The sequence below is a fragment of the Engystomops pustulosus genome, chromosome 3 (genome assembly GCF_040894005.1).
Source record: "Engystomops pustulosus chromosome 3, aEngPut4.maternal, whole genome shotgun sequence".
In the NCBI taxonomy this organism is placed as follows: domain Eukaryota; kingdom Metazoa; phylum Chordata; class Amphibia; order Anura; family Leptodactylidae; genus Engystomops; species Engystomops pustulosus.
Genome location: NC_092413.1, coordinates 83,201,523 through 83,216,798, shown reverse-complemented (window position 1 = coordinate 83,216,798; position 15,276 = coordinate 83,201,523). Strand labels below are relative to the sequence as shown.

At 44.4% G+C, this 15,276-nt stretch overlaps 1 protein-coding gene across 1 annotated transcript; it reads left to right on the top strand.

The window, feature by feature from the left end:
• Positions 1–5,393: 5,393 nt before the first annotated feature.
• CCSAP (centriole, cilia and spindle associated protein) lies at positions 5,394–12,637 on the top strand. Its single transcript, XM_072141261.1, has 4 exons — positions 5,394–5,542; positions 7,684–8,034; positions 9,093–9,337; positions 10,365–12,637. Exons 2-4 carry the CDS (start codon positions 7,710–7,712, stop codon positions 10,542–10,544), a joined length of 750 nt encoding a protein of 249 aa, XP_071997362.1. The 5' UTR covers positions 5,394–5,542; positions 7,684–7,709; the 3' UTR covers positions 10,545–12,637.
• The last annotated feature ends 2,639 nt before the right edge of the window (positions 12,638–15,276 follow it).

Here is a 15,276-nt window from a genome sequence, read left to right as displayed (position 1 = left end):
GTGTTTCGCACAAAGTGCTTTATCAAGGGGAGTGCAGGTAGAACGAACTAGTGCCTATTTAACTAGCAAAGGACCAATCAGAGGGGACCTAAATTGTAGACTCAGGTGAAGCATATAGCGTTAAAATACAAACGCATACCTAAACGCTGTGTAGGAACAGCGTGGAAGCCGGAGGTAAAGCGCAGAGTTACTGCGCAGGCGTGGGAAAACAAATCCTCGCGAGACAACGCACTCGCTAGTATCAGACCTCATCTAGTGTCAGACCTCATCTAGTGTCAGACCTCATCTACGACGCAGAATTCGAGAACACGTTTTGGGTATTGAGGCAGCCAGAAATGAAACGGATTTGACAAAATTGAAGACTATTCCCCGTCACTTTAAGGAACATCACCAATGCGATGGATCCAAACTTAAGGTGAGGGGGATTGATCGGGTCCTAATAGATGCCAGGGGTGGCAATTGGAGGAAGGTGTTGGCCCAGAGAGAGACCAAATGGATTTACCTCCTAAATACGGTTACCCCGCATGGTCTCAATGAGAATCTGAGTTTCGCACCGTTCTTATAATTTTCCTTGCTTTTCTTATTAGGTTTTCCTCTCTAGTGTAGGTCTTAATCATGGTTTTAATTATTATTATTTTTTCTTTTCTGTTTTGTGATTTACTTTTGAACTTGTGCCTTTCACCTATTTTTTTCTTTTCACAGCTAAAATTTGGACCATTTCTTTCATCAACCTCGGGACCATTTTCCATTTACTGGCCTTACGAGAAGCCCCACATAGCCCTGATGGCCAGCCCCCTCTCCCCCCCCCCCCCCCCCGCTCACCTTCACGAGTGCTTCACTGGGTTTTGCACTGCACTGTGTGTTCACGGTTTTCGCCCTTGTTCACCTCATCGAATTATAATTTCCGTGCTTTGTAGTATTTTATGTATGCATCTCGTAATGTTCAGTACTACTACTAATGCTTCATACAGTATTTTTGACATTTGCATATTATTTAGGTGCATTTTAAGCTTGTATAACCATTTCATGTATCCCTAACATGTAATGTGAGAACTATTAGCACTTTATAATCGATTGCATGTCCACTTCATGTATCTCTGATAATTATTGTAAAAACCATTTGCACTGTATAATATCAGTGTATTATTAGGGTATTTTCACTGTATTATTAGGGTATTTTTCCATTTGCATTTTTGCACTTTATTCATGTAGCATTGTACACTTCCATCAGCATATTTTACATTTGCACATTATATATTTCATCACCAGGTCTATATGGCTGTTTTGCCTGCACAGCCTTTCAATTTTGCTTCATGCACTTTTTAATGTCATGTATAGGCACTGTGCACTTTTTCTACATTGTCTACCAGGACAGTTTTTACATATCCATGAGTTTTTACTTGCACTTTGCCTGGGGCAGTTCTCTAATCATAATGTCGCTTGGACTGATTATCCAGTGACACTTTTCACTGCTGTGCATGGCACAGCTTACTTATAAGAGCGAGCCCCTGCCCCTATTATCTATGGTGCGGCACGGTTCGCTTGATCGTGCGACACTTTGCGGCGCAGGCGTGCGCTCCCTCTAGCGAGTGCGTTGTCTCGCGAGGGTTTGTTTTCCCGCTCCTGCGCAGTAACTCTGCGCTTTACCTCCGGCTTCCACGCTGTTCCTACACAGCGTTTAGGTATGCGTTTGTATTTTAACACTATATGCTTCACCTGAGTCTACAATTTAGGTCCCCTCTGATTGGTCCTTTGCTAGTTAAATAGGCACTAGTTCGTTCTACCTGCACTCCCCTTGATAAAGCACTTTGTGCGAAACACATGTCGGGGCATTCCTCTGCTGGTTACTATTGGGTATGGTATTTGTTACTGTCTCGGTCATATTATTTTGTATGTGTTATCATTTACTGTCTTGTAGCCTTGCACTATAGTGCATTGGTGCCTAATGACAGCCCTTATGACTGTCTCACCTACCTTGAGGCTTTTTGTTCAGCCATCTATTGTACTATGCAGAGTTTTAAACATATGTTGCTTGTGTTGTATTTATTGTTAATTTATTTGGCACATAATAAAGTATTCTTTGTTGCTAAAATTTTTTTTCTTTGGGTGGTATATCACTTGCGTTCAAACTTTTCATACTGTGTCCTTGCCACATAAATAATAATTTTGTACTTAGGGATATAAGTTCAGGTGGGAGTCCCCTTATATTTTATTTTGTCCCTCCTGTAATTATACTGATGCCCACCGATTGCCCACCACAATTCCTTGTGGGGATCAGAGACTGTGTAGGATGATAATGATCTATTGTAGAGATCGCAAGGAGCAGTTGTGTATCTGTCTTTTATATACAGTGCTCCCCTGACCAATGTAAATATATAGCACTCCCTAATGAATATATACTGTGTATATATACTATATATATATCATTTTTATTTATTTTTATAAAGCCCTGCTCTCATATACATTAAAGGCCTCGTTATTCACCCCCAAATAAATTATATACAGCATATACAGTATATTATAAACAGCCCCCCCCCAGCTTAGCAATTTACTGCAGCCCATATACAGCCCCCCACCTTAGTAATATACTGTACCACATATACTGCCCCCTAGCTTAGTAATATACTGTACCCCATATACTGCCCCCTAGCTTAGTAATATTCTGTTTCGCATATACTGCCCCCCAGCTTAGTAATATACTGTATTCCATATACAGCCCCCCCAGTATAAGAAGAATCTGGACCCATATAAATATATACAGCCCCCCCTCCAGTATAAAAAACGAATCTGGCCCCATTTAAATATGAACAGCCCCCCCCCCCCCCACCCCCAGTATAAGAATAATGTGGCCCCATATAAATATATGCAGCCCCCCCCACCCCCAGTATAAGAATAATGTGGCTTCATATAAATATATACAGCCCCCCACCCCCAGTATAAGAATAATGTGGCCTCATATAAATATATACAGCCCCCCCCATCCCGATTATAAGAATAATGTGGCTCCATATAAATATATACTGCCCCTCCGCCCCCAATATAAGAATAATGCGGCCCCATATAAATCTATACAGCCCTCCAACCCCCAGTATAAGAATAATGCGGCCCCATATAAATATATACAGCCCCCCTCCAACCCCAGTATGAGAATAATGCGGCCCCATAGAAATACATAGAGCGCCCCACCCCCAGTATAAGAATAATGCGGCCCCATATAAATATATACTGCCTCCCCGGCCCCAGTATAAGAATAATGTGGCCCCATATAAATATATACAGCCCTCCCCCAGTATAAGAATAATGCAGCCCCATATAAATATATACAGCCCCCCCACTCCCAATATAAGAATAATGCTTTCCCATATAAATATATGACATAACATATGAAATATATACAGCCCTCCAAGCAGCCTTAAAGGCGCTGCGTTGCTCCGAATGTAAATAGCACCTGTGTCTTAAAGAGACAGGTGTGATTTACCTGGTGGGCAAAATGCCGCTCTTAAAGGGATCCGCATTCTCCCGCCATGGTAGATGCAGCCCTGGCTGGTAGAAGTCAGAGTGGCACCACCCATGATGAACTCCTACCTATGCCTCTGGTACAGGCCTTTGCTTTGAATGACTTCAGCACATCTATAGGCACAGGACAACACTAGTCTCCCACACTGCTCTGAAGAATGCAAGCAAGGAACCACAAGTTCCATAAACCATGACACTTCATCCACCACATTTTTTTGACTCATTTTGGGTTCAGTCTTTTCCCAGTATGTTGACGGAAGTAATCTACGGCCACAGGACATCAGTAGTCTCTCCGACTGCTAAGGTGTGATTTTGGTCCACTCTTCCACAGTTGTGTGACCGTTGTTAGTTCTTGGCCATAACTTTGTCACCATGGATTTTCCAAAGGAGGTTTCTCTGGACTGGCCATTTCACTTTTTCAAGGAACTGTTTTACATGTGTTGTGTGACCAGGGGCATTTTCCTGCATGAAAATTTAGGTCAATGAATGCAAGAGTAAACTAAAGTGAAGAATGCAAGGAAGAAACTATGTGTTTTTGAAGAAGGTTTTGCATTCACTCTGCCATGCAGCTCTATGAGAGGTCCCACTCCTGTTGTAGAAAACATTCGGACAACCCGACTGATTTGGACTAAGCGCGGGATTTAACATTCAAAGTTGTGTCACAAGCCATGCACTTACATGCACCGGGAAGAAGGTGAACTCCAGCGGACCTGAGCGGGGAAGCGACACATGCAGGAAATTGGACGCACGATCTTAGTGAATCATGGCAGCTCCGAATCCTCGGCGGACATTCCGGATCGGCGGATGCAACGGGACGGGTAAGTAAATGTGCCCCAATGTGTCCAATCAGTTCCAAATGAGTTAAACCTGATTTCATAACTAAAATGAACGTTGGACCACTTCTCCCCTGTCCACACAACATTCTCCACAGCAAAGGTCTAGAGTCTAGCCTTTTGATTATTTCTGATAATGAAGGGTTTATTAGCCTTCATCTGGATAACCTGCTGCTGGAGGGTTTCAGTTACTTTAAAACGGCACACCATTTGGGCAAAGTCAGTAGAAAATGGAAAGTTAGGCTGCTAGGTAAGGAAGACTGTGAGGTCGAAGGGGGACCCTAAACCAACTACAGGTCCTTGTGGACAGGTGGTTTAGGGTTCCAAATTGACATGTATGAGGATTGTAAGTGGGAAAAATTTTTAAATAAACATTTTTATTTACTTAGATGTGAGTCCACTGAGGCATGTGGAACTCACATCTTCGGGGCCCGTGCCAGCGCCTCCTCTCACGTTGCAGGATGTGAAGTAGGGACAGTAGTTTTTGACGGCTTTTTATGTGGAAAAAATTGTACTTTGTAGTAACATAATTTAATAATCTGTACTGTACACTGGGAAGCTAGAAAATACTAAAAATGTAGTGGAATTAATAAAATAACGCAGTTGTGCCACCATATAGGGCATTTATTTTTTTCTTACGGCTTTGACTGTGTGATCCAAATGACAACTCCCCTTTAATTTATTCTGTAGGTCAGCATGATAAAGGTCATATTATTCTGATATGAGATCATTTTCACATTTTAATAGATTGGTTAATTTGGGATACAGATACGAATTTATTTAGAAATGGGGTCTAGAGAACAGCCCCACCCAGTTCTTCATCTTCCCACCCCACAAAAGACACACACAAAAATACACATTTTACAATCCCAGTCACAGTTTGCCATAACCCCACAAATTACTATATTCCTAATCACCAATGTTTCCTTCATAAGCTTTATACGTCCCCAGTAAACCTCCGCCATAGACTCCCTGACCCTTCCTCCTGCCATGGCTCTAATAACTGAAGAGCAGCAGCCTGCCCGTGCTCCCGAGTCACGTGACTGGAGCGCATCACGTGAGCTGCTGATGTCAGCCCGCCCCTACCGAGTGTAGTATTTATCCTGATATTTAACCACATAATCGCCAAGTGTTTGTGTTACACATCAGCGGGACGCGATATGACAAGACTCTGCCTCTCCTGAGACCCAGCTGTGAGTATTCAGCCCACACAGGTGCTGCCCGGAAGGACAGGGAATAGCACACAGGTGGCATGTACCGGGGTCAGCACTCACTGCTGCCATGTATGACGGCACCTAGAGGGAGCTGGAGACTACAGCTAAAAATAGCCATTTTCTACTCCCTGTACTATAGCAGAGATTTCTACACGGACCATCTGTCACCGTGTTGTGTTCTGGAAAATGGAGGTTGTGGAGATAATCTAATTCAGGGCTCTGCGATGTAAGCAAAGCCCTTTATATAAATGCCCCCGATGGGGCAAAATTCAAGACGTATCTATAGTAAGAAGTATAGATCCCCTCCATGGGGCAGAATATGTGGTGTCTCTGTAGTATGCAGTATAAATGATTCTAATGCCATCTATGGGTCAGGATCTGTGATGTCTATGTAGTAAGCAGTATAGATGCCCTCTATGGGGCAGGATGTGTGGTGTCTCTGTAGTAAGCAGTATAGATGCCCTCTATGGGGCAGGATCTGTGATGTCTATGTTTAGCAGTATAGATGCCCTCTATGGGGCAGGATCTGTGGTGTCTCTGTAGTAAGCAGCATAGATGCCCTCTATGGGGCAGGATCTGTGGTGTCTCTGTAGTAAGCAGTATAGATGCCCTCTATGGGGCAGTATGTGTGGTGTCTCTGTAGTAAGCAGTATAGATGCCCTCTATGGGGCAGGATCTGTGGTGTCTCTGTAGTAAGCAGTATAGATGCCCTCTATGGGGCAGGATCTGTGGCATCTCTGTAGTAAGCAGTATAGATGCCCTCTATGGGGCAGGATCTGTGGTAATAATAATATTTATTTATATAGCGCCATCTTATGCCGTGCCGCTTTACAAATTATAGGGTACAGTATTTCTACTCAGCAGTAATGATGCATTTTCTCGACATAACTATTAAAATAATGAAATCGAAATGCAATAAAAACTTCATATTAATCAGTCATTTGCTATTTATTATGCAGTTATGGTAAAGCACTAAGAGCACATATACATAGGCTAACCTGCTCTGCTCAAAGGGCTTTTATGCATGGGACCTTTAGGCCATCTACTCACGATGTGTATTGCACACAGATAATGCAGTAGCAGTGTGAATGTGATTTTACAAAAGTAACGCAGACATTGGGGGTCATTTACTAAGGGCCCGAATCACGTTTTTACGGCGGGTTACCCAAATTTTTCCAAGGGATTATCACGATGGAGGACGGGATGCTGGGAGGTGTTGTCACGATGGAGGACGGGATGCCGGGAGGGGTTGTCACGATGGAGGACGGGATGCCGGGAGGGGTTGTCACGATGGAGGACGGGATGCCGGGAGGGGTTGCCACGATGGAGGACGGGATGCCGGGAGGGGTTGTCACGATGGAGGACGGGATGCCGGGAGGGGTTGTCACGATGGAGGACGGGATGCCGGGAGGGGTTGTCACGATGGAGGACGGGATGCCGGGAGGGGTTGTCACGATGGAGGACGGGATGCCGGGAGGGGTTGTCACGATGGAGGACGGGATGCCGGGAGGGGTTGTCACGATGGAGGACGGGATGCCGGGAGGGGTTGTCACGATGGAGGACGGGATGCCGGGAGGGGTTGTCACGATGGAGGACGGGATGGTTGTACCAGAGATGGGAAGAGTGGGGCATTACTGTGCCACAGGAGCAGACAATGCCCTATCCTGCAGTTTTCTTGTTTACAGCCATGAATTCCTACAAATTATTCTTCAGGCTGAGGGGCTCTGTGTGGTTCTCTAGTTGTAGCTGGTTACATAGGGGAATAACGTTCAACGTTACGAATAAAAGAACATGAAGAAAAGAAGTATTTTATAGGGAATACACTTATTTACTGTAATAGAGGAGACTATATTTCTTCAGTGGAAGATTTCTGGGATTGTACTACCACATAGAAGCGCAGAAACCGGTCTGAACGCATGCGCTCTGCTCTTGGGGGCGGTGACTGTTTAGGTTTAAATGGCAGAGCGGGAGGAGGGCCAAGTGGCAGCAGGACCCGGGTGACGAGCTCTGTGGTCGGGAGACGCCACGCTGGGAGTTGCTGTGCCAACGGCGTGTACATAGCGCCCTGATAACAGCAGGTAGACGGCGCGGATAACGGCAGGTTGCTTTGTGCCCCGCAGGTGTCCCGCCGTGTGTGACCGGGAGGATGCATTGTAAGACACTGCGCAGCGAGTACATGAAGCGCTTCAAGGACCCGCACTGGGAGGCTTATAGGAACTGCTATGAGGAGATGCTCAAGTACCGGCTCTCCAGGAGGCTGCTGGAGCACGCACACAACCCCTGGCTGTGGGACGGCTGGGAGGGCAGCTCCGGCTCCAGCAGCGGACACTCCACCCCTTCGACAGCGACTGCAGCGGCCAAAGCATCAGAAGCGGCTGTGCCTCCACAGAAACCGGAGGAGGACGTCCCCAGCTGCACCCAGGCGCCGGGGGGTGCGGGGCAGAGAAGTGACCCCGGTGCCCACAGACCAGGTAGGTACCAGCACATGCGCACACACACAGCAAGTTGTCTGAAGGAACTCACTGGGTATAACTGGATGAGATAAGCCCGCAGTCACCTTCATTACATTGTAGCATGTTCTATTCTCACAGACTACACAATGAGAGCATCTACCATCACAATCCAACATGACCCTGTGACTGTGGTAAAATTCTTATGTTTGTTATCCTTGGCTTCCTAACTTCTAAATTCAACTTTTATAATTCTGGTAATGAGCCTGAAGTGTTCTGGAGGCTGTTACCATCCATGTTATTGCTTCCCAGGCTGTTACACTGTACACTGTCACTGTGTGCTGGAACTTTCTTTACTGCTGTGAGACTACATCAGACAGAGGAAGGGGGAAGCACTGGAGGTGCAGGGGGGGGGGGGGGGGGGGTGTTAAACAAACTGAATCTGCACCCCCAAGGGGCTCTAGTAACACCCCCAGAGCCCTTCAGGCTCATTAGCTTCATTTTTAGAAGTTATATTTTAGAAGATCACAGTGCCTGGATCTATGAGTAAGTGTTTTATCATTATGTATTTTTATGGTAGATTTTCTTTAATCCTCACAATGGAGGATTAAAAAAAAATCTTTGAATTTTTTTTTTTCTTGCCCATAGTAGGCACAGAAAGTCAGAAGTCCCAATGGGGATGGATTTGTTATGACAGACACCGAGAGGTCCCTATAGACATCATTGACTAAAAATAGGCCCGCTGGGTTTCTCATATTTTACCTGGTTTTTCTGCCAGAAAACTCCATAAGTTAATGATAGGAAATGATATCATCAAGCAGTACAATGGAGGCAGATGTGAACCTAACCTTAATGTCTGGGGTGAAGTACACTTTTGCTGTGTTTGTGGTATTTACACCATAGTAAAAAGACTCAATTCCTTCAAGTCCATGGATGTGCTGGCGTTCCCTGGTGCATTCGTGATCTCATATAACCAACAAAGGCAAAAATCTTCTTTTTGTTTCCCCTTCTTCGGTGCTGAAGATGTGCTTTGTATTATAGTATATCGTTATAAATTCTTATACATGGGGTCATTACAGAGAATAACCAGGATGGTGACAAATCTACAGAAGGAAATGAAAAATCTGCAAGTCATTCAAGACCACCTCCTAGCCACAGTGCCTCATCCAAACTAAATGCTGGAAAGTTAGAGGCAAGTCCACAGAAGATGAGCCTGACAAATGAAATTCGCCACCCTTTTGCCCTTTATGCGTCTGGTGAGAGAAAAAAGGACACAGGGAGCCAGAAAACCCATAATGTGTGCGCTCCGGCGCAGGAAAACGAGGTATAGTTTTGTTTTTTTCTTGGTAGCCCTGTAGAAAGCATGCACATTGTGGACTGATCATATCTGATGGAATACTGACTGCTACAGCATGTTGGTCTGAGGGATTGACCCACAGTTTTGAGTATGCAAATCAGCAGACCATGTAAGGTATTGGCCCTGGAGATCTGTGTAATCAGACAATTGTGTGTGTGTGTGAGGTTAGTAGCAGCAGGACTGTGAAAATGCATTTACATTTCAGGATTGTTTCCAGACTGTAGCATTAGGTTAGTCTCCTCAAAATGGTGTGCTATTTGATTCAGTCTTTCCTGGGCTGGGCTGTGTTGGGGAGATCTCATCTAGGAGTTAACCCCAGTTTTTCTGTCCAAGTACGATCCGGGATTTGTAATGCATTTTTCACTGCTAATAGCAAAATTCACAAGGTACAGTTATACTGATCTCTACCTAACACTGTCTGCAGCTTTGTATTGGTTAAACTGCTAGTAGACACCCTGTAAAGAACCATCAAAGGGAAGCTCATTTAAAATGTTTCTCTAGGCACGATCATTGATAACTGTAATATAATTGTAGTATTACCTAATATGAGGGTATAAGTGAATATAAATAAAAATGCTTTCAGAGTTTCTTCTAACATAGATTTCCATGGCTAGAGAGATAATACCTAGACACGCCATTGCTTGTGTTTGGGGTAGGAGGGGGGGTGACAATGACTTTAATTTGTGGCTCTGATTTCCGTGCATGTATAGGAGGTCCATTACATCAAAATCTACTCTAGAAAGTTTTACTCTCGCTGGATAGTTCCATGTTGTTTTTTGTCAGAAATTCATAATCAACTGTTCTAGTTGCCCATGGAAACTAACCAGAGCACAGCTTTCATATTACAAACCGCTGTGGGGAAATGAAAGCTCAGCTTTGATTGGTTGCTATGGGCAACTAGTACAGATTTGTTCTGAGACTCACATATGTGGTTCTCTGTAAACTGTCTTATATTACTAGTGCTTTGAGGTCTTTGTGATGCTTTATTTTTAAGATTCATGAATCTGCACTGAGAGCAAAGAACAGAAGGCAGAAGGAGAAGAGGAAGCAGATCCTGCAGAAGCAGAGAGCCCGCTCTGCAGATGCTGAAAGAGTCCTGAGGAGGAAACCTTCCCCTGTAGACAACCCCTGGATGACTGAATACATGAGATGTTATTCAGCCAGAGCCCGCTAATGCTACAATCCGCTCCACGTTGACTGATTTCCTTGGACACTTCTGCCCACCGCAGATCAGACAGGTTTTCTATATATATTTTGAGAAAGTGTCTACTCATAAGACACTTCAGCTTCTGAATCACAGCAATACTGAGCCAAACTGACGCAGCCTTTTTCTAAAGGTTTTTATACAAAACATTCCAGGGTTTGTCCAGTAAGGAGGTGTTAGGAGAAGACTTCTCCAGTTTTACATGTATATATTTTCTTAAGAATTAAGTGTTTTGGGTCAAATGTCATCATTCATTGTTGACTCACTAAAGCTGCTGCTGATGTATGAAGACACATGATTGTAAGGCTGAACAAAGATGTGACCCCCCCCCCCCCTCAAATGTTGAAATGTATCTGATGTAATTCCAATCTTTGTGACAGCAGTGATGAAGTGTAATAGTAGAACCTATAGAATGTGATGTATTGTCTGGTGTCTTCATGTTGTGCTTTATAAGGGAGTTTCCAATCAAGTTTCATTTGAAACAATTACCAGCAATAGATACCAAACATGTATTGAATGTAGACCTGTCAACAGGAATGTCATTTTTAGCTGGTGACAGGTTGCAGTAGCCTAAGCTATGCTGATATTAAAAATGCCTTTGTCAGCATTCTGAGTAGTTTCAATACTTTATATAAAGTTTCATTTGCTTTAGCTGGCTACCTACCAGCAGCATGTAGTGAATCCCCGGCGATGGGCAGTTGCAGCCTGTGTCTGCCTGTGTCTCCTCATACCTCCCAACTTTTCACAAATAGAAAGTGGGACATTAACCACGCCCTTGGCCACACCCCTTCACCACGCCCCTTCTCGATATTCAGTGATTGTTTTCTTTCAAAGCTGAATTTTGCAAAGGTGATCACATAATTTTTGAAAGACTCAGAGTCTGGTTACACGTACCACTAGTGCTGCATTTGCAAACGCACCACTAGTGTTTTGGGTGCGCCTCGGCCGAGGCCTTCCCTCATGTGCTAGTGTTACGTGTGTAAACGCTAACCTAGTGGTACTTGTGACGGCACCCTGATATGTATACATGCAAAATGCAATAGTGTCCTCAAGAATGCCCACACTTGCCCCTCTGCTTCTTGGCACCATCTGAATGGTGAGCATTAGGCTACATTCACACAATACTGTACCGTTGTATGGCGGGCATACACCGCCCCTCTCCATAGGATTATATAGTGCACGGCGCCTTATATCGTGTAAAGATAGGACATGTCCAATTTTTCTATGGGCTATAGAGCTGTACGGTGCCACTCCCGTACAGGGCCGTGAGCCAATAGAAGTATATGGGCAACGTATATACGTCCCCCATACGTTCGTGTGAATGCAGCCTTAGTCACGTGTGGAGTCAGAGACATTAGTTTAATCCTACGTCACTAATGGCCTTTTCATTTTTGCATTTTTCAATCCTGAGCTTATTATATTTTTCCATGTACAGAGCTGTGTGGGGGCTTATTTTCTGCGTAACAAATGTCACTTCATAGTTACGGTATTTAATATTTCATGCCGTATACTGGGAAGCAGGAAAACATTTCAAATGTAGTGAAATTGGTGAAAAACTTCATTTGCGCCGTTTTCTTGTGGGCATCATTTTTACAGCTTTCACTGTACTCCCCAAATGACTTGTCTACTTTATTCTTTGGGTTGGTCCAATCACAGGGATTACCAATTAATATAGATTTTATAATGTTTTTATACATTTACAAAAATTAATCTTCTGGCGCTAATAAATTTTTAATACTTCAGTGTACGGAGTTGTGGGTGGAGTAATTTTTTGCAAGATGAGATGCCATTTTCAATGCTGCTATTTTTAGGACTGTAAAACCTTTTGATCACTTTTTATTACATCTTTTATATTTTGCAAAATGGCAAAAAGTGGCATTTTTTGACTTGGACGCTTTTTTTTTTCCGTTACGGAGTTAAACTCTGGGAATAACGGTTATATTTTGATGGATCAGGCATTTTCGGACGCGGCGATACCTAAAGTGTTTATGATTTTTACTGTTTATATATCAGTTCTGGGTAAAGGGGGGATTTGAATATTTATGGCCGTTATTTTATTTTTTTTACAATTTTTGAGCCCCTCTAGGGTACTTTAACCCTAGGTTGTCTGATTGATCCTACCATATACTGCCATACTACATTATGGCAGTATATGCGGATTTTCCACATCTATTACTGTGTGAAAATCACACATTGTATAAGATCGGCTACAATCAGACAGGTGTGGCATTTTTTTAGTAACCTGCAAACTTTCAGTCATGAAAGTTCACAGGTTATAGCGAGGGCGCAGGCGCTGCTGTCTGTATTTCCTTCATGCCCTCTTGGCGTGGAGAAGATGTGAAGAGCAAAATAATCGCAATGTCTGGCGGTTTGCAAGGCGTTAAATGTCTTCTGTCATACAGTCACTGACCTTACACCATGTATGATGGGCGTGGTTGTCCTCCCTGGTCTCTGCTGTGGAGATGGTCAGTGTAGAGGTGGCAGCTGCTGGCACATCACACCAGGCAGCAGCGATGTGGCTTCTGACTGTGCTGCTACCCTACCCCTCCACAACTATCAGGAGCTGCAGAGGAGTCTCCTTGGTGTATGGCCGGGTCACCTCTCCTGCTGTGCCCCGTGCGGACACAACGACCGGAGGCACAGCTCACACAGGGGGAGGAAGTGGAGGGGGGGACAACTAGGAGCTGCAGAGACGTCTCCTATGGCCGGGTCACCTCTCCTGCTGTACCCTGGGATGACACTGAGACCCAAGGCACAGGTCACACAAGGGGGAGGGGCCGTCCCGGAGGAGTGCTGGGAGCTCACTTCCTTGCAACTGCGCTGCTCCTCTGTCTGTGCATGTATAGCAGTGTGTCCCAGGACCAGGAGACGGGACTTCGTCTCTTTGGCCGGGGACAATGCCAGGAAAAGCGTGACTATCTCTCAACCATCCGTGGCAGCGGGACAGGGGTGTAAAACCGTGACTGTCCCGCTGAAAGTGGGACTGTTGGGAGGTATGCATTCTTCCTCTACTATACACCATTCCCCTGCCTGCTCAATGCACATGACAGGTAGTGCGGAGGGGTAAAGCAGCTCCATGACTGTGGAGGAGACTGATACTGGCACACACAGGGTACAGCTACCCCTCCCCTACCCCCGGGGACTCACCAGACACTGCTGGCAGGTAGCCAGCTAATGTGAATGAAATTTGTATAAACTATTGAAATGATTCATAATGCTGACAAAGATGGTTTTAGAATCAGCAAAGCATAGGCTATTGGAAAGTGTCACAAACTAGAATTCAAATTCCTGTTCACAGGTTCACTATAAATATCTGATCAATGGAGGATTGACACAATTGAGCTTCTGGGCCTGGCACTATTAGATGGAAGGAAATGGCTCCATCCACCATGTAGTGGCAGTGCGGTATTGGCGCAGGTTGGGCTCCTATTTACTCCAGCCTACACTGTGAGTGGAACCATCTGCTAAACCCAGCGGGTTGTCAGGAACAGAGGAGGCCTGCAGGTCAGGTATTGATGGATGTTTTAGATAATCATAGCCTGAAAAGCACTTTCATTTTGAAATGGGTCAGATTTTGTCCCTCTGCATATCTTATTTGCTCTATTACTCGTACTGATCTCCACCTGAATTCCTTGTTATCTGTTGTATCGGCATTTGGGCCTTTGTTAGGAGAGCAAATGCAGTTGGATGAAACTGACGCTCTTATCACAATACAGCTAAATGAAACCGACTAAATGAGTTAAAAGATGTGAAAGCAGATGTATTCTAGGTAATGTTTATCTGCTTTACCCTTCTAGCACAGAGCTTTATGATAATGTGGAAGGAGCAGAGAAATCCAGTAGTTGTCATTGGATTAGTGCAGTCTGAACTATGAGCAGTTTGCCTGTGGCGTGTGCTGGTGCATGCTCTTCATGAATCTAGTGCCCCCCACCACTGCTCAGGAAGTGTGCACTATTTTTTTTTTTTTTTTTTTTTTATGTTGCACTTTTTTCATGCTGCAGAATTGTGGCGCAGACAGAATTTTTGTGCATGACGGTAATAAATGTGGCGCAAACTCAGACCAAGCACTAACTTGCCACTTTAGGAGCACATTTTTTTTTTCTCACCGGACACAGTGCAGCCGCGACACAAAACTGGTGCAGACACTTTATAAATACATGAGCAAGCAGTTTGCAAGTTCTTTTCAGTGTGAAGTCAGACAGAAAACTGGTGCAGACATTTTATAAATACATGAGCAAGCAGTTTGCAAGTTCTTTTCAGTGTGAAGTCAGACAGAAAACTGGTGCAAACTCTTTGAGGATCACCCAGTGTAATGGAAACAAAATGCACTGGGGCGTCCCATGGCCGGTCATGTATGCAAATGCTATTGCACCCGTTGTTTCGCATTTACACATTACCCAAAGGCCCCAAGTCAGCACAAAGCATGCTGTGTACCTCCTACATTCCTTTCTAGCGTAGAACATTAAAAGGTGTAAATGTCAGTCACAAGACCCAGTAGTCTTACTATCAAGGAACAAAGCTCTGGGAGACCAAGTTTTAACTCATGAATTGATTACAGAAAAATCACAGTGGATGAATGTGAGAGATTTTTATTCAGGGCTCCAACAACCCTTCTGCAATTGTAAGGTGATCTCCAGATTAATAGGTCTTTGTTCCCAGTGCTGGCATACACAGCAGAGAAAAGACAGACACCTGGTCATAA

Coding starts and splice junctions, on each gene's coding strand:
- CCSAP (XM_072141261.1), top strand. CDS start 7,710: ATGCATTGTAAGACACTGCGCAGCGAGTACATGAAGCGCTTCAAGGAC. Junction 8,035..9,092: donor CCCCGGTGCCCACAGACCAG/GTAGGTACCAGC, acceptor GGGTCATTACAG/AGAATAACCAGGATGGTGAC. Junction 9,338..10,364: donor CTCCGGCGCAGGAAAACGAG/GTATAGTTTTGT, acceptor TTTATTTTTAAG/ATTCATGAATCTGCACTGAG.